General features: G+C 37.2%; 1 protein-coding gene across 10 annotated transcripts in view; it reads right to left on the reverse strand.

The window, feature by feature from the left end:
• atp11b (ATPase phospholipid transporting 11B (putative)) overlaps window positions 1-19,991 on the reverse strand; it is a 57,124-nt gene extending 37,133 nt beyond the window's left edge. For 6 of the 10 annotated variants that reach the window (XR_008607056.1, XM_055046402.1, XM_055046394.1 and 3 more), the window contains exons 1-10: window positions 19,282-19,426; window positions 10,055-10,204; window positions 8,585-8,701; window positions 7,905-7,994; window positions 5,075-5,155; window positions 4,654-4,761; window positions 3,513-3,641; window positions 1,664-1,767; window positions 1,224-1,271; window positions 337-401 (exon numbers count right to left, since the gene is read on the reverse strand). Coding sequence is in view for 9 of the 10 variants with exons in the window: in XM_055046402.1 (XP_054902377.1) it covers window positions 337-401; window positions 1,224-1,271; window positions 1,664-1,767; window positions 3,513-3,641; window positions 4,654-4,761; window positions 5,075-5,155; window positions 7,905-7,994; window positions 8,585-8,701; window positions 10,055-10,153 (841 nt within the window). In the remaining variant the exon portion in view is untranslated. Of the gene's footprint in view, window positions 1-336; window positions 402-1,223; window positions 1,272-1,663; window positions 1,768-3,512; window positions 3,642-4,653; window positions 4,762-5,074; window positions 5,156-7,904; window positions 7,995-8,584; window positions 8,702-10,054; window positions 10,205-19,277; window positions 19,427-19,647 lie in introns of those variants that run through there. The other 4 variants (XM_055046385.1, XM_055046377.1, XM_055046415.1 and 1 more) reach the window with 4 other exon arrangements.
• Between the last annotated feature and the right edge of the window lie 2,029 nt (window positions 19,992-22,020).

Consider the following 22,020-nt stretch of genomic DNA (forward strand, 5'->3'; position numbering starts at 1 on the left):
TATTTATTGAAAACAGTTCGGAGGCGCTGGGAAAAACCTGAAGCTGCTGCTGCGCTCGTTACTCGGCAGGCCGTTGCTAGGTAACCGCCGTTACCTGGCATGTTGTTGCTAGGCAACCCAAGAGCGAGCGAGTTAGTCGAAGCCACCAGAACAGCGTGGCTCGCTGTGAGAGGTTGAGCTGCCAGAGTCTGTCCTCTGCTATCAGTGAATATTCTACATGTTGAATTTGCTTTCAGACACATCATGTAGTGATGTTGATCACAGATAAAGTTATTCATTTATCTTTCTCTTTTCTGTGACAACGCATTTTTGCTTTGCTCTCTTTTCCAGACTCACCAAATATTTCTTTGGTATTTTTCAACCTGGCCCCTCGCAGCAGCAGGTTCTCTGGACCCAGCGGTCTAAAAACGAAAGAAAGCAAAGTGAACACAAATCCACAGAACTGGTTGAGAAAGAGGATACTCTAAACAAGCATTCCCATTTATCTTTAACGTTGGTCTAATCTGGCTCAGCAGGCTCGACCCACTTCAAGGCGTAAACGTTGGCATGTTTTCCATTGGTCTGATTTTTAGTGTCTCCTCTTCCAAAAGCGTAAAAATGTATCCAATCACTTAATCTCAGATATTGTTTTTATCAATTATTTTGGGCCAAATATACCGAGATGTTTAATCTTTTTAACTTCATTCTACTGCATCATAATGTTAATTTAACATAGTAATAAAAAGCCCAATTACAAGACATAAGCTGTAGTAGTAATCAAGCTAATAATTGTCAGTCTTATTTTGATTTATTTTATAATTTCCTGCTGGTACAATAAATTGGCAATTCATAGAAATACAGTAGATCAATCAGGCTGATCTGGGCTGACAGTTTGTTGTTAACTTTGATGTCTAAACTGACTATTATGGTTTAGATGGGGGTTTTATGTTCTCGGGTCGTTAGCACAAATGAGTAAAATATGAAGCAGGTTTTACTATATTGCCCTACTTTATTTCTCTAACCTCCATCTTGTTTTCAATTAACTCAAATATATAAAAGTAATTAGTTCAGATGTTTATAGAACAGAAAATGACAGTGTTTTTTTGCATCTATTAGAATAAAAAAGAAAGACTTTCCACCTGCTTATCTGTGATTCGAACCAATTAAGGAAATATGATCAATTACAACCTCTGGCTGATGGATTTGTTCAACTTTAGACAGAGGAGTAACTGGATAAAACTTACCGGACGATCTCTTCTTCTTGCTGCGTCACAGTTAAACGTCCAACAAACCTGGAAGACAGAAAACACATTTTACCACTGAGTGGAAACGCAAATAAATACAACTTCAGGCTGAGGAGAATTAACTATTACTACTACTATTTACAAAGCAGCATGAAAGGCAGATGTTTAGAAATCACCTCATTTTAGCATCCATCAGCTTTTATTTTTATTTTTTATTTTAAAAAATTGGTATTTGCCAAAATCAGGATCAGCAGGTCAGGCTTTTTAAAGTTCGGTAATCTGCGATTAAAACTGCAATCGGTGCACCACTAGTAGAATGATGTGTGGATAAAAGCGTAGATTATGAATAAAATGTATAAATAAAAGCATAGATTACCTGCAGAATGACATATAAAGAAATGACTGTACATTAGGTACAGAGTGACGTGTGAATAAATTACCTGTAGAGGTCGGCCTCAGGCTGCTGACACTCCACCACGGCGTCCAAGGCCTCCAGCTGGGACACCGACTGACACACCGACGTCTCTGGCACAGAAAAATGGGTCTACAAGAAAAACAAAGTTTAATACTGATGTCAAATTAGAGAAGCTTTTGAACAAGCTCAATGACAACTAACAAATACAATGAGGAAGATTTTTGTTTTTGTGAAGTAAAAACCATTTAATAAATGTTGGTAGAAGGCACAGTTAATCAATCAATTGATCGCACGATAGATTAAAATGAGCTTGATATCCGTCATTGTGATAATTAATATTTGTTGAAGGCCAAAATTCTTAATCAGAATCCATTTTGTTTATGGTTTCGGTTGTGTGTGGAATTTACTTTTATTTAATGTTTTTGTGTTTTATTTTGGACGTCATCGTCCAGTTCTGTACAAAATTATAGCTTATTGGAGGGTGAATTTGTATTATGTCATTATCGATATTACTCAAAACAATAAATATAGTTTATAACAGTAATTTCTGGAACGTCCAGTAAGATGTGTAATCGTGACCTACCATAAAACAAACCACGCTTGTGTGAATTATATTTCAAAAAGAGTAAATAAATGTGTGTGTAAATAGTAAAATGAGGTATGACTAAAAGTGAATAGCATAAGTAGATTTGAACAGATCGATCGGTCCTGATCGGTTATAACCGATATTTCACATGTGGAACTGATCTTACTTTCCTCTGTCTGAAAATCAGCTGCTGCTCTTTTGAGCTGACTGGTTAATATCAGTCATCTAACTGCTGCCAACTTTGCTTTGCTGCTTTATTTAGAGACTTTTCAGGACTTTTTCTCTCTTTCTAAGCGATTAGCCACAAACATTTTCTGTGTTATTGAAAACGCTGCCAAGATGCCAAGATAATGTTCGTCGTTATCTTGATTTTATCTGTTCTTACTGTGCAGGTAAACGTATTGTGTCTTTTTTAAAATGTAATTTATAAGTAAAATGGAAAATAAAAACTTTAATTTCAAGTTCTTACACGTTTTAATTCAACATGAGTTTATTTCAAACGTATAATCTTTCAATCTGACATTTCAGGATTCTGGACTTTCCTCCTCCAAATGCATTACACTAAAAATCAAACAAAACACACACAAACAAGTAACTGAGGCTTCCATTAGATCATTTATCTATTTATGTTCTTCGATCACATGAGGAGGTCAAAGTTAACTCTGCATCTAATCGACTTTATGAAGGAGTCGCAGGTCAATAAAAATCGAGATGAAAGGTAAGAGAAACTCAAAGAACAGAGTGAAAAACAGACCAGCAAAAAACACAAAACGTTACCAAATATTTCTAAAGTAAATGTCTTAATGGACTTAAAATAAGACTAAACTAACTTACAGCTAATTTTTCAGCAAGATTTGGAGTTTATTGTAAGTAAATAATTCCCTAATATTGATTTTAAAAAGTGCTGTTTGCATTTGCAGATTATTTCACTAAAAACATAGAAAATGCTGATGATGGTTTTATATATTTAATAAAGCATCATTTAAAAAACCAAGACATTTTATATGCATTACACTGAAGAGTTTGTGTTTCCTGAACAACATGCGTTTGTGCTTTTAGCATTAAATGCATCTAGAGGATGAGGATCATGAACACTACTGAGTTACAGACAAAAACCTAAATCACCAGAACTCTATAAGTGATGTTTTATTCTAAAACATCAGAAACACACGATCGTCTTCCCACACTTGTTTTCCAGAAGACAGACCTGTTCATTTGAATGGCCCTGGAGAACGCAGAGGCGTCCAACATGCAAAGACGTTGATTTGATTACAGGCTGCAAACAAACCTTAAGGTTGGTTTCTCCATCAAGGCTGGCGGTGGTGATGTGACAGGTGCCGTCCACACGATCCGACGACAGCAGCACCAGGTCAGCTGGGAACGTCTCATCCTTAGCAACACGGACAATGTCCCCAACCTGAACATATAGTTAAAAAAAACACAACAACAAAGGTTGGTGCAAGCCCATATTTTTCTTTAGAAAGGTTTTTGTTGCACTGTTGTGTAGTGCTTATTGTGCTGATGAAATATGTTGCGGCATCATAAAGTCACAATAAATACACCGATAGTTTACAAGGATTCAACCTGTTGCACAAATCTTTTAGCTTTAATTAATGTTATAAGTATTTTAACAAATGATATAAAGGCCTAAAATGTTGACTAATGAAAAGACAAATTAAAACTTATCTAAATGATCAAATCAGAACAAAAAACATAACATTTTGTAGGCAAAAAATAAAGTGATAAAATTATAATCCAGACTACAGTTAATCTGTGTTCCACTTAATCTAAATCAAAAGCATGATTTGATTTAAAGGGGAAGTGTTATGCATTTTCCCAGCCACATAGAGATATTTTATAAAAAGTATATATATATATATATATCAAACACAAATTAAAACAAACTTTACTTCATAATTTAACTCTTTGAAAATGGGTCTCTGTCTCTTTAAGAAGCTCCTGCTTTTTCTGAAACTCTGCCTTCAGGAAGTCATACCAAGATGGCTCCTCCATTAACCCTTTAACGTTTTGCCAAGCGTTACTCTGAGCAGTTCTACCAGCTGTTTGCTAATTGCTTCTAGCTAGTCTGAAGGAGCTGAGCCTCACAGCAGAGCTAGGCCATCCAGGTGTTTTGCACAGCTAAACAGTCTCCAGGTCTGCTTAATAATCAGGGAGCAACATCATAACATGATGCAAAGCTCAAAAAAGTTAACTTTACATAATACTGCCCCTGGGAGTCGGTGCTTTGGACGTTTTGCAGTTTTCTGGAAGTTTGATCCAGATTACTGAAGCATAAACATTTAACGCTGCTTCTCCCTGTTCGGTTCTAGTTTGGGGGATGCAGAGGAGAACCAGAACCAGAACCTCAACTTCAATAAATGGTATAAAAAATGTTTGTTATAGTGTTGTTGTTTTTTTTGCCGTCTCACCCTGATATTTTTGGATCTCGTCTGGACCAGACTCCCACTGCGAACCACAAACACTGGAGCTCCGTTCACCTCGTTGTCCGCTTTGTGCCTCAGCCAGTCCTCATAGCCCTGCGAAAAAAACGTAACTTCAGCATATTTAACAGTTCCAGTGTTAAAAGTTTAATAGAACTTAAAGTTTATTCATCTTTCAGAATGTTTTCTTCCGTTATCATATCGTTGTTATATAATCACTTATCGCTATAACTTCTGGTACAATTACATGTCCACCAAAATGTGTTACTTATTTATTCCTCATTTTAAGTGTACTAACATATCTGAACAACAAACTAGACCAAATAATATAGTGCAATAAAGCATTTTGGTTTTTGTTCCACATTTTCAGCACAAGCAAGAGGAAGTGAAGGTTTACTTCTGTTCTCACCTGTTTAATAGCTGTAACTGTGATCACAAAGAGGAGAGGCAGCCCGCTGGTAACTGGGGAAGTCGGAGTGTCTATCATTAACTGCAAAGAAACAGAGAAATGATGGGAGTGGAGGCGTGAATGGGGCCGTGGAGCAGAGCGCCGCTGAGGGCGTGACCTTTCAGAGAAACGAACCAGAAATGCAAGAGGAGTAGCGGCTGCCGCATCGAACAGGAAATCTCTACAAACTTCCCTCCAGTCTTAACTAGCACAGCTGAGAAAGTGGCCACACATGCACATGTTTAAACTCCGCTTTCTTAAAGTCGCTGAAGAGTCAAATGTCCCAACAGAAACAACAGTTGGGACACTTCATATGATACTTTAGATTTTGTGATCTAAAGTATTGTTAGATTTTAAATTCAAGTGAATTTCTAAAATAATGTGACAGTCCAGCTGTAAGTGCAAATGTAAAACCATGGCAAGTATTTTTGTTGAGCTTTTAAAGTCGTCTGTCCTGGGCGCATGAAGGTGGTTTATGAAACAGGAAATGTGCAGAGTGAAAGCGACTGAAACAACAACAAAAAAAATACAGGTTGTGAGTTTGACACGCCTGGTTCTGCAGAGCTGCTCGACCACCAGCTCTTATTTAATTTCCTGCAAAGCTAGCACCACCAGTACCTGATACATTTTCTAACACTTCCTTATTATTGTATTTTCTGTGTGTATTGGTGGAAAACAATGCGTTTTATGTCTGTTTTTGTATTATATCACAATGAAATGTTTTTAAAATACCACACATATCTCCACTTTTACATTAAAAAGATCTGCAAAGGGTAAGTATTGACTATTATTTCTATTTTATTTTCCAAGTAAACATGTTCCTTAGTGGATTTGATATGAAATCATCACCAGATGTTGTTTAGTAACAACCCACCCAGGTCCGTAAGTTAAGCTACAAGTAATAAAATTAAAAGGTAAAAGAGGGAAGTATTGAATGAACACATTTGGTGAAATGTATTTACTGCTTGGTACAAAAGTTTTTAAAATGGCTCCGGTACATAGAAACTATTCGCCTGCATCCAGGCGGGATTTTAATTCATTCTTCTAACTCCTGAATGTTTTGCCGTTTGGCTGAAACATGAAGAGATTTCTAAAATAAAACTGCTGCCATGATGCGTCCGAAAGGTCGGTGGACGTTGGCGACGTCGTTGTATCGGAGCTTTTCTCGCCGTCACTTCTTCCCGGTCGGCCATGTTTGTTTACTCTGAGCTCATGTTTGGTCTCGAGGTTTATCAGGATTTCCCATCTGACCTCTGAGCGTTGGTGGATGAAATCAGTTTGTGGGCAAAAAGCAATAAATCAATTAATCACATGATCAAACTGGATAATAAAAGTCTTCAGTCTGGTGTTTTGGTCTCGACTTGCCCCTTTTCTGAAGGATCATTTGTTCACAGAAACTTCCTTATCAACTTATTTGTTGTTTCTGTTTTATTTATTTTGTATATCTATAATGTTTCCAGTTCTTGTGTTAAATGTTCAGCAGAATTTAAAGTTTATCTCTAAGAACATGTTTTTGCCTTGTTATTAAGCCATTATATTACTTGAAATTATTCTCATAACAATATTATCATTCATTGCAATAACTGTTGGGACAATTTATCATCCTCCTAAATTTGTTAATGCGACAGGTCTGTGAGGTTTACACCAAACCTGCTATAGATCATTTATCCTCATGTTTTTGGTCTCTGGGCTTTTAAAAATCTTTAATCATCTTTGATAATTATTAAAGACAATAAGATCTTGCAGGGGACGCCTGGTTCTGGCTGTTTTGGAGTAATGAGGTTCTCTTACACATCTGCATCATGATGCAAACAGCTCCGACTGGAACCTGCAGTGGTTTAGAAAGTCTTTCATAATCGATACCATCAGCATGATTTGCAACAGCAGCAAAGATCTCATTGGTTTTTCCCATTATGAGACGTTATCACTTTGGTGCCTTTTTACAGGCCATCATCAAAAATCCACAGATTATTGACTCCAAGAGGCTGAAATGTTTTCTAATTACTAGCAGATTTCAGGGTTTTTCTTTCCTCTTTCCATTTTGTCACACATAACCCAATAAACAGGGAGGGCCATAAGTTTCCATACATGTAAAATGTGTATTTCTTCCTTTATTGTGCCTGCAAGTATTTTGCATGTTTATGTTAATTAGGTGAAGTTATTACCAGATCATTTTCTAATTTTGACAGATCACACAGTGGCATTTATACCCAACGCAAAAAATCAACAACCAATTCAGGTGATCGGCAGAGATCGGCCTCATGGTTTTTTGCTTTCGGTATTGAAAGCAAAAACCAAATTTGACCCAAGAGGCTCAAACTGTCCATTTCAGAAAATGTCCCCTTCACTTCTCACTTCAGGACAAGATGTCTTCAGTTTCACTGACAGCTTGTGTGGGTGAAAAGACCAATCCTGAGACGAAGCCAAGATGATTTCTTTGGAGCATCAGGGCCACGGCAGAAGCATCTGAAAGCCAAATCCATCGTCTATGCAGACTGACTGATTCGCTGTGAAGGCACGGTGCTTTGGGCCAGACGCAGCGACACAAATATTACCAAACATGTGGGTGCAGCGTTTGGTTTTTTTATGTTTTTTAAATGAAAACACAGCAGACCTCTCTCCTTCCAGGTCCTCAGAGTTAATGACACGTTCACTGATGCACGCACACACACACACACACACACACACACACACGTTAATGTGAGCAGCAGAGGAGCTGAGGTCACACATGACTCATCACCAGCTGACGGAGGAAAACACGCACTCGCTGAACCGATGTGTGTTAATTTACCTGCACAAGGAAGATGATGAGGAAATAGAAGTTCGCTATCCTGCGAAACTGCTCGAACAGATTCTTGGGGACAAAATTCCAGACTGTGTACTGAGAGAGAAAAATTAAAAAGGTTTGAATATCTGGATCACACCAAAATAATCCAAAATACACTTTAAATCACTCTTTCAGCACAACATTTAATGTTTTCAAAATCCTTTTCTGTGAAAATGAAAACAGGTCAATAGATCAGACATGAAAGTCTCAGTCTGTTGGCAGCCAGCAGGCAGACTGGACAGTACGGATTAATTAACTTTCCAACATACAAGTCTTTTGTTTACGCTTTGCTCTGCCATCGTCAAATAAACCTGGAAACATTCATTTTAAATCAAACTACAGGCTAATTAATCCTACATTGGAGATTTCCCTGCATCATTCGTCCTTTTACCGGAGCTGCTGTCACTGCTCAAACAAAATAAAATAAAATCAATGTAAATCAACTTATACTGAAGGAAATAAAATATTTTTTCTATCAGCTTATAGTGAAACAACAAACCAGGACACAGTAACAAAGCTAAGTCTATGTCAGAGACTAGCTACGCTAAGGGATAGTTTAACAGTCTGGATCAGAAAAGCTAATCGGCTAAGAACGGTTGGTCCACCAAAATCCTAATATTTATGGCTGTAACAGATTCTGATACCTTGCATGAGATGATTTTGTTGTCTGCGAAGTTCTGCGGTATGTAATGGCCAATCTCGGGGAAACGGTTTGCTACATAAACAGTCCTGGTGTCACTTTGATGAGGAGGGTCAAAGCCCTGACAAAACAGAGGCAGAAGGGAGGAGAAAACAACTTACTCTGGTTGTTCCTACGGCAGGAAGATGTAGATGTTAAAACACAGAACACACACAGCAGCCAGCAGTAAGTTACGAAATACACGATTATATTGCAATCAGAACCAAAGTGGCAAAACAGAAACAACAGCTACAAAAAATACAGTATAAACTAATTATTTTAGTTATCGATTATTTTATCGATTATTAGGACAATTTATTGGGAAAAAAAAACCTCCAAATGCAGCTATTTTTTTATATTTAACTGTTTAAACCTTTCATATACATTATTAGAAACACACTAATAATCCTGTTTTTTTTTTCTATAGGAAAATAAATATTTTACTGCCTAAAACGCATTCCTTTAGTAAACGCCAAATCACTTGTAGCAAAAGACGAATCTCCGGTTAAAAAGTACTTCTAACATCAACGTGAAAATCTTGGCGCTTTCTGCTTGTCTTAGCATAATCACAGCACATAGCTAATCTGATGCTAATCTTCTGGTTTAATCAATTCATAGTTGGATTAGGGAGGAACCGTTCCACTGTGAGGTTTAGTATTCGATAAAATAAACAACAGCTGAATTAACTTGAAAGTTTTCTCTCTTTTTTTGTTGCAAACACAGACATAAATATAACTCTGCACCAGTACAGCTCCCTTAAACACACCGACAGCTTCTCCAGCTTGGTCAAACGTGAAAACATCTTTAATTTGTCCACTCAGCTCAATTCGCAGCAAAATAGGTCATGTAGAAATAAATGATGAAGAAACGGAAACTGACAAAAATAACAGGTTGACTACTTTGGTGAAGCATGTGAAACATAAACAGCAACAGAGTTTCTGTCAAATGATTCAGAAAGTAAAATTAGGAATTCTAGATATAATGTAAAATAGATAAGGCATAACGTCGCTCAGAGCACAAAGTGTAGAATAAGACTGAATAGATCTGCATTTATAGATCGGGTATATTGTCTCCAATACCCGGTCTAGAATGTGTTCAATATTGAATCAGTACAGATATAAATATTGGATTGGTGCATCTCTAAAAGGTGCATTTTCTAGTTAATTAGCCGGTTAGTAAATTAATTGATTCATTTGGTCTCACCAAACCAACTCGGGTAATAAAATTATTGACGGCAAACGGCATCTCCCGGTTTTTACTTTGGATCAGTGATTTGCAGAAATTTCTCATCTGGTCAGAACTCTAAAGTCTCACAGGGTGGTAAAGAGCAGTAAAGAAACCGCTTCCTAAATGGTAAGACTGGCATAAAAGAATTTAAAAAAGCTACGCAGAGTAACATCCTGGTTATGAATGACCTACACTGAGACTGATGTACCTGATTCGCCTCTGTGCTGGGGACTGCTGCCGGTGATTCACAGGCAAGGCTCAATTTAAGATGAAGCTGAACTCGGAGGCTGAGGCGCTTGGGACTCATGATTTACTTTGGACACCAGAGTTTCTGTTTTTGAAGAACCTGCAATTGATGCTGTTGGATTTCAAAGGGAAGTTGTGAAATAAACTGAACGACTTGGCACCAAAACGCATGAAAGAGCCGCCGCTGTCGTCATAGCTACCCTCCTGACCGCCCGGGTCTTCTGGTTCTGGTCCGCTCTGCGTCCCCAGAACCAGAACCATATATAGAGAATCAGCAATCAGCTTCTATGCTCCTCTAATCTGGAGCAAACTTCCGGAAAACTGCAAAATTGCTGAAACACTGACTTCCTGGTTAGCATTACAGGTAACACTTTATAGGGGAGGGCATAAAACTGACATCACAAACATGGAGGAATCTCCGTCACAATATTTGTAAGTGTTGTCATGAAGTGTCATTTAGCGCACCGTGTTCTGGCCGGTTATTACTTGTGTTGCGCAGCGCTCTCACTTCCACTTGAGTTGTTGACGAAAGCTAAGTGTTAGCAGCACAACGTCCAATTTTCAAGTTTGACCGGGGAGGATTTTATTGACTGATGATAAAGTCTGGATTTTATTGTTTTCGGGGGACCAGTAAGCATCCTTAAAATGACGGGAGCGATGTCTGAAGTACGGCAGCTTTTCTCCTCCTGAACCTGCTGGTTCAGAGCAGTAAAGGTGCGTTTACACATGTGAGAAGAAAGACTGAACACGAAAGACAGACGAACGAATGTGTCAAATCCCGTCGCCAATATGAACACAAAAGCTATAAATGGCTGGGAAAGGTGAGAGGTCATCTATTGAATTGACTGAAAATGAACAAACTAAAAGCTGGACTATAGACATATTTTCATAAGCATGTTTGTGAGCCTGCCTTTTTAAGTTGAATATAATTTCATATTTTGTAAACTTTTCTAAGGTTACCTTAGAAAGTGAGCTATTATTGTTACAGGTACATTTTCCAAACTACATAAAAGTAACTGTTAGGGATGCTCAAATATGAAAACTTGGACTGATCCAATAGTAACACTGCTGTTATGCTAGATTTACCAATGTTTCGTTTGCCATTTTTTATCCAATTACTCAATTAATAATAATAATAATCGACAGATTACTCGATTATTCATTTACAACAGGCATATTTAAGTGTCATCATTTACTAAACAATGCAAAGTTGACAATGGACTGTTAATGCAACTTAGTTTTAAAACGTCATTATTTACCATATGACACTTTATGACACCAGTTATAAACATTTACAAAGACTCCTTCATGTCAGTATTGAGTTACCCAGTTGCCTTTGATCCCTAGTAACTGGCACATTGATCAACATATCTGGTACATATTTTCTTGATGATTTTTATTATGGTATTTGATAAAATGTGATGTTTTTGCTTGTTTTATAATTTATCATGCAAGTGATTAATTGCCTAGTTGCTGAAATGTGCGAAATAAACTGGAGTTGATAAGCAAAGTCATTCATTTCAGGGAAAGCCACAGATGGTAAAAAAAAAAAAGCAATTATAATCCTGTGAATGATTAAAACTTGCTCCTGAAAGTTCTTCATTAGTTACTGAACAAAAGCAAAGCTGTAGTTTGAAAGTATAAATTATAAACAGAGGATACGGAAAGACATCCAGGCCAGAAACCCAACATACAACAGAGCAACTGCTTGGTGACTCAGCTACATCAACAAAACTATTATACTATATCACATAAACGCATGACATCAAGCTCACAATATCCCCCCAGCTTCCCCCTGGAGGGCAACAAGCTGCTCTCAAACGGTGACTAGCGTTGGTTTTAGCTGCCAAGTTGTCAACACAACGCGCTAAATCTTAGGTGTACGCCTAACAAAAGCAGAAAGGATGCAGTGCTTTGCTATTAATTGTCAATACTATGACAACTAACAACAAGGTCAAGAAAAAGTTTTAATTTACCAAAAAAATAAATAAATAAGAAAAATAGCAGTAGAGAGGGAAGTAGGTCAGCCATGCTCCATGCTAGCTTGACTCTTGCAACCTCAACATGCAGATGTGCTGCAGATTTTAGCGTTTCGGTTCAGTTAAAACATTTTAAAAACGTGCACACCAACTGACAGATCATCAGTAGAGCAGGGCTGTAAGCTAGCTAATTAACCACCACTGTGTTAGATTAGAAACCTGATATATTAGAGGCATTGTTGTCAGTTGCTATGGCAACGAGTCTGCAGTGTCACCCGCACAAAGAGCGGGAAAATTTTTTTATAAAAGTGGTTTTGAGTTGTTCTTGAATGGTTTTTCTATTATTTTTCCCTGTGGCACACTGCTTACAACTAAAACCAACACCGGAGTCTCTTCAGAACTTCACTTGTTGACATCGCACTGAAGTTGCGCCAGGGTTTTGCTTTCATTCTTGACAGCCTGCTATAATTTCATTTGGCCGCCTGCCAGGACTATTCTCAGACTGAAGCATGTAGTCTTTGTGCTTTTTAAGAACAATTAGACGGGAACCTTTAAATCTTTATGAAACTTCATTAGCCCATTCTTAGAAAAAAGCAGCAATAACTACGCAAGGCGCAGTGACACTAAACAAAATTGATGCAAATCTGCCAAGTCAGACAAAAACTCATATTTCCATAAAGTTTTTCTCTAGGTTAAGGGGGTTCGTCAGTTTTATCAAAATTTGTGTATTTTGCAAAACTGCAATGGAAATAACTTTTTCGCATCACGCGAGTCACATAACAGGATGTTGCTACTGATGGAAACAACAAAGAAGACAACAGGAAGTAGTGGGAGAATGACGGTCTAGCATGTTTTCAATTACTTATCGCGTGAGGAAAACCTATTCTTAGATGCGTTTTTTTATTTAATGGCTAGTGTGACGTTTTGTTTTTCGACATTAGCAGAACATCAATAAAGTTGTAGTAGAAACTCAGCTACTGTCACAGAAATGAACTAAGCTGAAGGAGGACGCACATAAACCTGAAAGGCTGGGGTCAAAGATTATGCCAACTATGGCTGGACCAACAAAACAAAAACATACTGTTTCAAGATCTTAAAAAGTGGTTTCTGTCATTGCAACGCCACAACATTGAAAAGATATTTGCATATTTAACATCAACAGAGTTTGACAAATTTAACTTCTGAATGTGGCCATCAAGCCAAACTTCAGGAACTAAAGCAATGTTTCTGACCACAGCTTCTACAAAACATTCAGCATTTCAAAAATACCTCCAAACTCAGAAGTCTGATCTCTAAATGGGAACCATTTATTTTTTTTTGTCTCATCTACATTATTATAATGCACTTGTTACACGTTATATGTAAGAAACTATTTCCGTCCGTCCTCAAAACTTGAATAGATATATTTCCATATAGTGTTTCCTTTGGTTTTTTGATAGTTTGAGTCTGGATTCATTCTTTTCAGCAGAATGAGAACTGCTGAAAAGTTCTCATTCAAAAGACTTGTGGTTTGTGAAGCCATTTTGTAAATACGCATCTACCAAAGGAGCCATGAAAAAAATTTACCTCACTGCAGCATTTATTGCCAGTTTGCAACTTTACAGCAAAGAAAAAGAACATGGCAACCAGATAAAAATGTAATGGTCCTGAAAATCATAGAGATGCAAAGTAATGCGAAGGAAAATCATCTTTAAATATTTTCAAGAGTACAGAAAGAGGTGAATGTAGGAAGCATTATTTTTAAACTGTCTTCAATAAACTTTTTTTTATTAATCTTACAGTTTATTAATGGAAAAAGCTGAAAAAAACTTGTACTGATCAACAGTACTTTTGCACAACTGAATTAAAAGTAAACACACAGCGGCTGACATTAGACCTTCCAGACTCAGATGCCCACATCAATTTAAAGGCAGACAGATAATTACTCCCTGCCTAAAGCCTACAAGTCCCAGGGTGCATTAGTGGAGCCACCGCCATGACGATCAGCACAAAAAAACAACCAGAGCTGAGCTCAGAGTCGTGTTTAGACCAAAAAGTTTTCCATCTAAAACAGAAATCATAAAAATAAAAAAAGAATAGTGGCTTTAAACCTCATGACTGACAACTGCCACAATAACTGCAATGATGTAGAGAAATGCAACAACATGGCAAGACAAAGCTGCACTCTCTGAAACCAGCTACTTTATGCCATCCTTTATTGATACAGCAGTTATAAAACTTGTTCTGGAATGAATTGGGCTGCAGCCACCCGTAGTAATATGCTCATATTTTCTTTCTCTAGCGTTTCTGTACACGTAGCATCAATGGAGTGGTACAAGATTATTTTCCAGTTGTTTTACCGCTTTCTGACATTAGATTATTAGAGTTTTTACGACAATGTCCGTAAGAGATCCAGCAGGAAACTATAAGTAACAACGGCCCGTAGGAGGTGTGCAAGTCAGTAATATTACTCTTTATCTCACGGCTGTATAGCAGAACCAAAAAGATCCAACCAAGAAAATGTGTCAGTGTGAGTTTTCACAGCTGCTCATTACATAAGCTATGATTACAGAAGGTTTCTATGGCGTAAATGCAGAAGTCAACGCATAATGTCAGCTCTGCATATGTAGGAAGTTTGACATCAAAAGCCAGTCAAATCACCACTGACATGTTTCTCCTCTTTTCTGTGTCAAAGAGAAACTAAAGTAGACAGAACAAGCAGCAGGCGGACAGTCGCCCTCTGACAAGCCTTTTAATTAGGCCAGGTGTGCTAAGGTGCAATTTAATTAAGCTCTTAATTAACTGTGCAGGTCAGTAATCAGAGAGGGGTTAAATTAGCCGGGTTTATCTCAAATTACAGCCCAAACTCTCTGGTCAGGTAACGGCCGAGGATTAACCTCTGAAAACAGAAATAAAAATAAAGTTTGAAATTTAAACAGAGTCAAAGAATCAGTGGTTCCAACTAAAGCAGCAGGAAGTAGTCAAGGTCATTATATTTAACTAAAATGGACAAAATAATAAAAACTGAAACTGAGAAAACATTTCCATTAACTGAAATAATTAATGGGTAAAAACAATAACTGGAAATACAACCTGCAGTTTAAAACATCCTAAAATTGCAGAAATACTATCCTTCATTTTTGTGTTTGACTATTTATTGGCCTTTCGATTTTTTTTCCATACACACAAGCAGTTTACAGCAGGTGTTGGAAAATTACCAACACCTGTAAGGTCGCTGGTCTGCAAAATGGCAACGGCAAAAGTTGGGAGAAAACTCCAGTCTGTTGGTTGTTAAACAAAAACTGAATCCATTTTTTGAGAATACTATTTTTTCTGTTGTGTTTTGATGTTAACATAAACAATACTTTGACCTTTTTGAATTCCAGGGTTTCCCCTCAGTGTATTTTAAGCCTGGCGGGCCTCCAGGCTTTACTTTTGCCCCAGCCAGGCTAAGCATTGTTTATTTATGTTACCTTAATGTTTGCCTTTTTAAAGTTCGGGATTAAAGAGTTGGTGTTTAGGTTGATAATGTCTTCCAATAACAAAGTGACAATTTCAAATTTTCCATCAAGTCAGAAACAAGCAAGTTTTCTACACATAAAAATTAACCAAAGCATCAAAGTACTAAAACTACTACAACTAATAAAAACTAATCTAAATATTTAGATATCTAGATTGAGACTAGAAAACTCTCAAAAAAATAAATAAGATCATTTGAATTAGACAAAAAGTCACAACGAAACCAAACTAATGAAAGACCCAGTAACCCTGGAACTCGTCAGTGATTAACTGAACTCATTCTTTACTGTGACATCATGGTTTAAGCATGAGTAACTTATCTCACATATTCACACACCCGGCAACAGTCTCTCCATTTATTAACCGGATACTGAATGTCAATGAAGGCCTGTATTGACACAGGCTGTAAAACAAAGAAAAACTTGCTGCAACAAGCTTTAAGTAAATCTGCAACATTTCTAAAGCAAAATCCTGTAAATCTGGTATCCAACAATGCTTTACGACTTAAAGCAGCAACTGTAAAATGGCAACTTTCTGTAGTACTACTGTTAAATTTTAGTATTCTGGTTACTTTAAGATTATTATTTTATGACTTTAATAACTGTTTATGACTGTTGGCGATCACGGTACCGGCCGTGCTGTACGTTCAATCACAGCATTTTATTTGTTATTCCGGTTAGCAGAGTTGGTAAATATTTACTTGAGTAACTTTTGAAGAAATGTACATTTAGGAGTATTTTTCCTACATTAGTAATTTTATAATGAAGTTTTTCTACTCTTCAGTAAAATTTCTGAATTTTCTACCCACTGAATACAAAAAAACAAACATGTTTTAACTAAAAATTCATCAGACAGACACACACCTGCAATTTCTGTTAAAGTTTTTTAATGACAGAAACTGATTTAGAAAAAAAAAATTCTGGTTTTGATCTTTTTTATTACTTATATGATTTATTGTTGCTTTGGTTCTTAAAATACCAAAATTTCCACTTAACTTTAGATTTTGTTTTGTATGGTTGTGTAATCTTTGATTATTAAATGATTGATCATTTGACTAGTTACTCACTACTTGAGTTGACTTTTTACCAAATACGTTTTTACTCTTACTTGAGCAATTTTTTGGCTACTTTATAATTTTACGAGTACAAATATGTTGAAGTAGTGCTACTTTTAAGTATAATTTTTAGGTTCTCTTCCCAGCTGTTAGCAGTTTCAAGACCTTCTTGACTTTTGCAGGCTCCAACTTTTAAACACATTAGCATTTTCATTTCAAGGCTAATTTTTATACCACATTTCAGCAACAAAGCAGTTTACAGAGCTTTACACTGTAAAACCAATCACAGTAACCAATCATGAAAAAACAAGTAATCAACATAACATTTTGTCAAAAGTCATCATCAAAATCATTGATCCAGTTACGAGGAACCAAAAGCAGCTTTAAACCAGTGGGTTTTAGTCTAGATTTAAAGAAAGTCAGTGTTTCAGGCATTTTGTAGTTTTCTGGAAGTTTGTTCCAGAACTGTGGTGCACAGAAGCTGAATGCTGCTTCTCCATGTTCGGTTCTGGTTCTGGGGATGCAGAGCAGAACCAGAAGACCTGAGAGGTCTGGGAGGTTGCTGTGACGACAGCAGCAGGTCTTTAATGTATTGGGATGCCAAGCCGTTCAGTGATTTATAAACTAACAGAAATATTTTAAAGTTTATTCTCTGGAAGGACACTAGAACTGGGTGATGTGCTCTAACTTCCTGGATTTAGTAAGAACTCCAGCAGCAGCGTTCTGGATCAGCTGCAGCTGGAGGACTATTTTTAGACAGACCTGTGAAGACACTGTTCCAGTAATAAATGTGACTAAAGATAACGCATGGAGGAGTTTCTCTAGATCCTGGAAATGTTTTTCAGCTGCTAGAAGGCTGAATTTGTAACCATCTTTATTTGTCTTTGAATGTTCAGGTCTCAGTACTTCACTGCATGTTTCTAGATGTAATAATTGAAGTTGTGTGCTGACTCTAGAGCTTTTCTATTTAGGTCCAAAGATAAAATAAGTTTTTTCTGTACGGCAGGATAAATTTATGGCACCTCCATGCACCGATTTGTCATAAGTATTTGATTTAATTCTTTTTGAAGCTTTTGTGAATTTAAACTTTGTGTGTTTTGGCATAAAACTCATTTGAAAATGTTGCTAACATACCAAATACAATGGACTCAGCAAAGTCCTTAGAGGAGAAAGTAGCTACAATTACAATTGGGTCACCTGTAAAATTTCAACAGGGATGGTAATTTTTTTTCTCAATATTGCCAATTTTAAAAAATCCAACTAAATTCAAACTGCCTCATTTTTGGTTTGGCAAATCGATACAAATTTATCGACACAGAGGCAAATATGTGGAAGATCATTTCATATTTATCAGGCCAACAGTCACATGATTAGGCCTGTCGCAATAAATCAATTAATCGGCAGGTAAATTAAGACAAAATCAATACCATTTGCATAATTTTTCTCTTTCTACAAAAACTGTTTGATAAAAGTCTTCAGTTTGGTGTTTTGGTCTCAATTAGCCCCTTTTTGAAGGCAGGTTTTGCTTACAGAAACTTCCTAATTAATTTTATTGTTGCTTTGTTTATTTATTTTGGATAATTAAAGTGTCTTTCATTAAATGTTCATTAAAATTTAAAGTTTGTTGACATTGAGAATGTGTCCTTGTATTATTACCATTACCATCTCAAAACAACATCAGTTATCACAGTAACTTCTGGGACAATTCATCATTCAGAAACATTTCGTGACAGGCCCAAATATAATGAGCAGTAGCTCATGATAATGATTTTGCTGCTGTGTTCTAATGAGTGTGACAGTTTCTGATTATTGATTAACCGATTTTTATTTTGTTGGTTTAGCCATTACATCAAAACCTGCTTCCTTTTTGCTATTGAGGACCTGAATTTGGATTTTAAAAAATAAATAAATCACACTGATAACATCAACTAAATCTACTTACTTCCCAGGACATGCCAACGTCACCAATATAATGGTGTCATCCACTGTTTCTCCCTCTCCTAATAACTCTTTAATTTTCATAAACATAAAAAAGCACTTCTATGGGTTTCTTCCTGTTTAAGGGGAGATTTTCCCTTCCACTGTCGCCACGTGCATGCTCAGTATGAGAGATTGCTGCAAAGTCAACGATTTTGGTCCATTTGGAGTGAATGCTGTAGTCAATGACTTTCTGCAATGTTTTGTTTTAGTCAGTTAAATCACTGTAACTTCATGTCACTAAAATAAATGCAAAAAAGCCAATTATAAAATTAATTGAAGATTGGTTTTCTGTCAGCCTCCCAACTATTTACATATTCCACATAAACTGAGAAGCAGAAATGTGACATTTGTGTTGTTTTATCGCGGAAATGGGCTTCCATTCAAACAGGTAAAACACCGGGAGATTTTACTATCAATTCTGTTTGTTTTTTTTTTAAGTCTATTTTGTCTATTTTTAATCCATATGTGATCTCAATAAATTTGAGTATTAACAGTTAACACAACAATGGCCGTTTAAAAATTGTCTTGAAAGTTAAACAAACAAACCAAACGTTTTTAAATATTCTACTGAGGGAGAGCTAATGTGCAACCAACTGCTAAACTCGAGCTAGCTTGAAAAAAAAACACGTAGTTTTTAAGTGTTAAAAGTTTGAGAGGACTCGGTGTAACTTTACCTACTTTTACGTTGTTAGCCATCTAGTTGGTCCATATTCCACAGAAACCGGTCCAAGCTGGATTAAAATTGTAGGAAATTGTCACTTAAAACCGAGTTTAAACCTGAACGCGACTCGTTGTTTAGTTCCAAACAGCTGAGCTTCCAACCGCCGGCTAGCTCCGAAGGCAGACGTTAGCCAGCCGCAACGTCTACCTGACGGAAGACGACCGTGTTTTAAACACCTCGACAACAGCTAAAAAGGCTAGGTTAGCCTGCTAAAACCCAGACAAATAAAGTTCGTACATCTCTCCGAGAGCTGAGGCGTGCGTTAAATTTGGGATTTTGCCGGAAAGCGGCGCTAATGTGAGGCGGAGAAAGCATTTTTTTACCAGCTGCTGCCGTATCCACCGCAGCATCTTGACAGGATACGCTCCGGAGAAGCCAGCACAAGACGTTAGCCCCGCGCTAGCACCAAGCTACTCCGACGAAGCAGTCCAGAAGCCGCAATAGATCCTCCGAGAGGCAGCTCTCCTCGGTCGCATTGCGTGGCTCGTCCGTACAATGCGACTCCTCGTAAAGCAGGCGCTTTAAAACGTCCCCATTGCGCCAGACAGATGATTACAAGTGAAAGTGACAGAGGAGAGTCCCGGTGCTACATCTCTCTCTCTCTGCCCTGCCACGATCACTTTACAGGGACACACACGCCTACTGTCACACACCAACTTATGGCTCGGTGAGGCGCATACGCTGGCTGCTCTTTCTGCAGCCTGTGAACGCCCCCTGTCTGTAAAATAAAATATTTATTTCATGACAAACCGACACACAAAACGCCCACATTGGTAAGGAAGGAGGAACAGGAGGCACCAACTTCACTTTGTTGTTTACAAACGAAGTTAGGAAAAATGTGGTGTTCAGTCTCCTTCAGCATGTAACCTTTGTAAATACTTTTTTGTATATTTGTTGAAACTGTAGGTTAAGAGACAATCTGAAAATACTGGGGCCAGTGCTAAATAGAAGCAGCCAATCAGAACTAGGAGGCGGGTCTTAGCGCTGTTGATCACTATATTCTTCCCTGGGAGCTAGCATAGCCCGCTGCGAATGCTCAGGCTAGTTCCTATAGCCACAGATGACAACGAATAAACGATTTTCGTGTAATGAAAGTTCTTACAGGAAAGTCATTAGCACAATGAGAATAAGCAATTGATGGACAGCGCTAAGACCCTCCTCCTGGCTCTGGTTGGTTGTTTATGACCAGAGCTGTGCATTTCTTTAGCAATAGATTAAGGACTAGATGGAGAACTTCATTCCTGTCACAGATATCTATCTCATAATATACTATTGTGGTGACAGTTTTAACAAATATATAAAAACCACAGCTGCAGTATGTAGCTTTTATATAAAAATGTTTTTTCTAAAAATCTCTCAGGCCATTAATATCGGACAGTGATTATATTTACTAAACTTTCACCATGTTGTGATGGTTTAAGACAGATACTAAGTGACCCATTATTATTGTCTGAAGAAATTTCCCAAAAACAACCAATCAGAGCCAGGAGGAGGGTCTTAACGCTGTCAATCATCCTCATGTTGCAATTTACCAGAAGTCTGAGATTTTCATGTTTGAGTATTTTTGCTACAAATTATTGTTGTTAAAATTTTAATTTTCTTATTTAAAAAATGAAACTATTTGCATCTTGTAATGCATTTCTAATAATTTATTTTTTTAAAAAGGCCTAAATGAAAATCAGCAGAATGTATCAATTTTAATCAATTAAATTATTTTTTTTATTCTTTCAGATTGTGTTATAAAGTATGATAGACTTAAAGTCTAAATAGCTGCAGTATCTGTGAGATGTTTGTCCCACGTTCAGCTGTGCTGGATTTGACTGAAACCATGCAGTCGTTGGCTGCAGGAGGAGCTAATGCTAATGATCCGGTATAATCGATGTGTGCCAGCAGCTATATTTGGAGCAGAACAGCTGCAGCCGCCCGCCTCTATCTCTCCATCTCTCTTTAACTCTGTTTGGTGGATGAGTTTGGATGTTTTCCACTGATCCAAATGCAGTTATTCTTGCTTTATGAGGCGCCCCTTTCAGAAAATTGTTTTGTTTTCCAATTGGATTCCTTATGTGGGCGTCTTAGATAAAATATATGAAAGTATGGGGTTCAATTCAGGTTTATTGTCAATGTGATGTTGCAAAACGACTGAAGCGTTTTTTGTTATAGTAAGACGTGTTACAAACTCGGTTTAAAAAAGCAGATTTTCTCTGAAAATCCAGGATTTAATCTTCTGCCTGCTGCGTTTCACCCCATGTGACAGTCAGTGAAATCCCTAGTTTACACAGACTTACGTAACGACACTGCAGCGCCAACATCTGGGACCTCCTTTCCTTCTCACATCTGGGCTGGATTGAGCCTTCCAGGCGGGAACATGATACGCAGGTGACCTATCACTCTTACAAAATTTAAATTCAAAAGTGCTTCACAGACAGCTTAAATAATATAATTTAACTATGTTCATTACATTTTTGCACAAAATTATTCTTAGATAATGAGATTTTAGTCTGGTGAGTTGAGACGGTTTTGAGGACATCACAGATGGAAAGAAAAGAGGGAGTACATTCCTGCCAAAGCAAAACAAAAATCTGAAATTTTGTAGATTAGTCTCAAAATTTTTCTAGAATAAGGACATTTCTGAGAAAGTTTCAAAATTGAAAATTTTCAGAAATTTCTAAAAGTTGGACAATTTTGAATTTTGAAAC

Source organism: Poeciliopsis prolifica, unplaced genomic scaffold, assembly GCF_027474105.1.
Source record: "Poeciliopsis prolifica strain line A6 unplaced genomic scaffold, Auburn_PproV2 SCAFFOLD002, whole genome shotgun sequence".
NCBI classification, from domain to species: domain Eukaryota; kingdom Metazoa; phylum Chordata; class Actinopteri; order Cyprinodontiformes; family Poeciliidae; genus Poeciliopsis; species Poeciliopsis prolifica.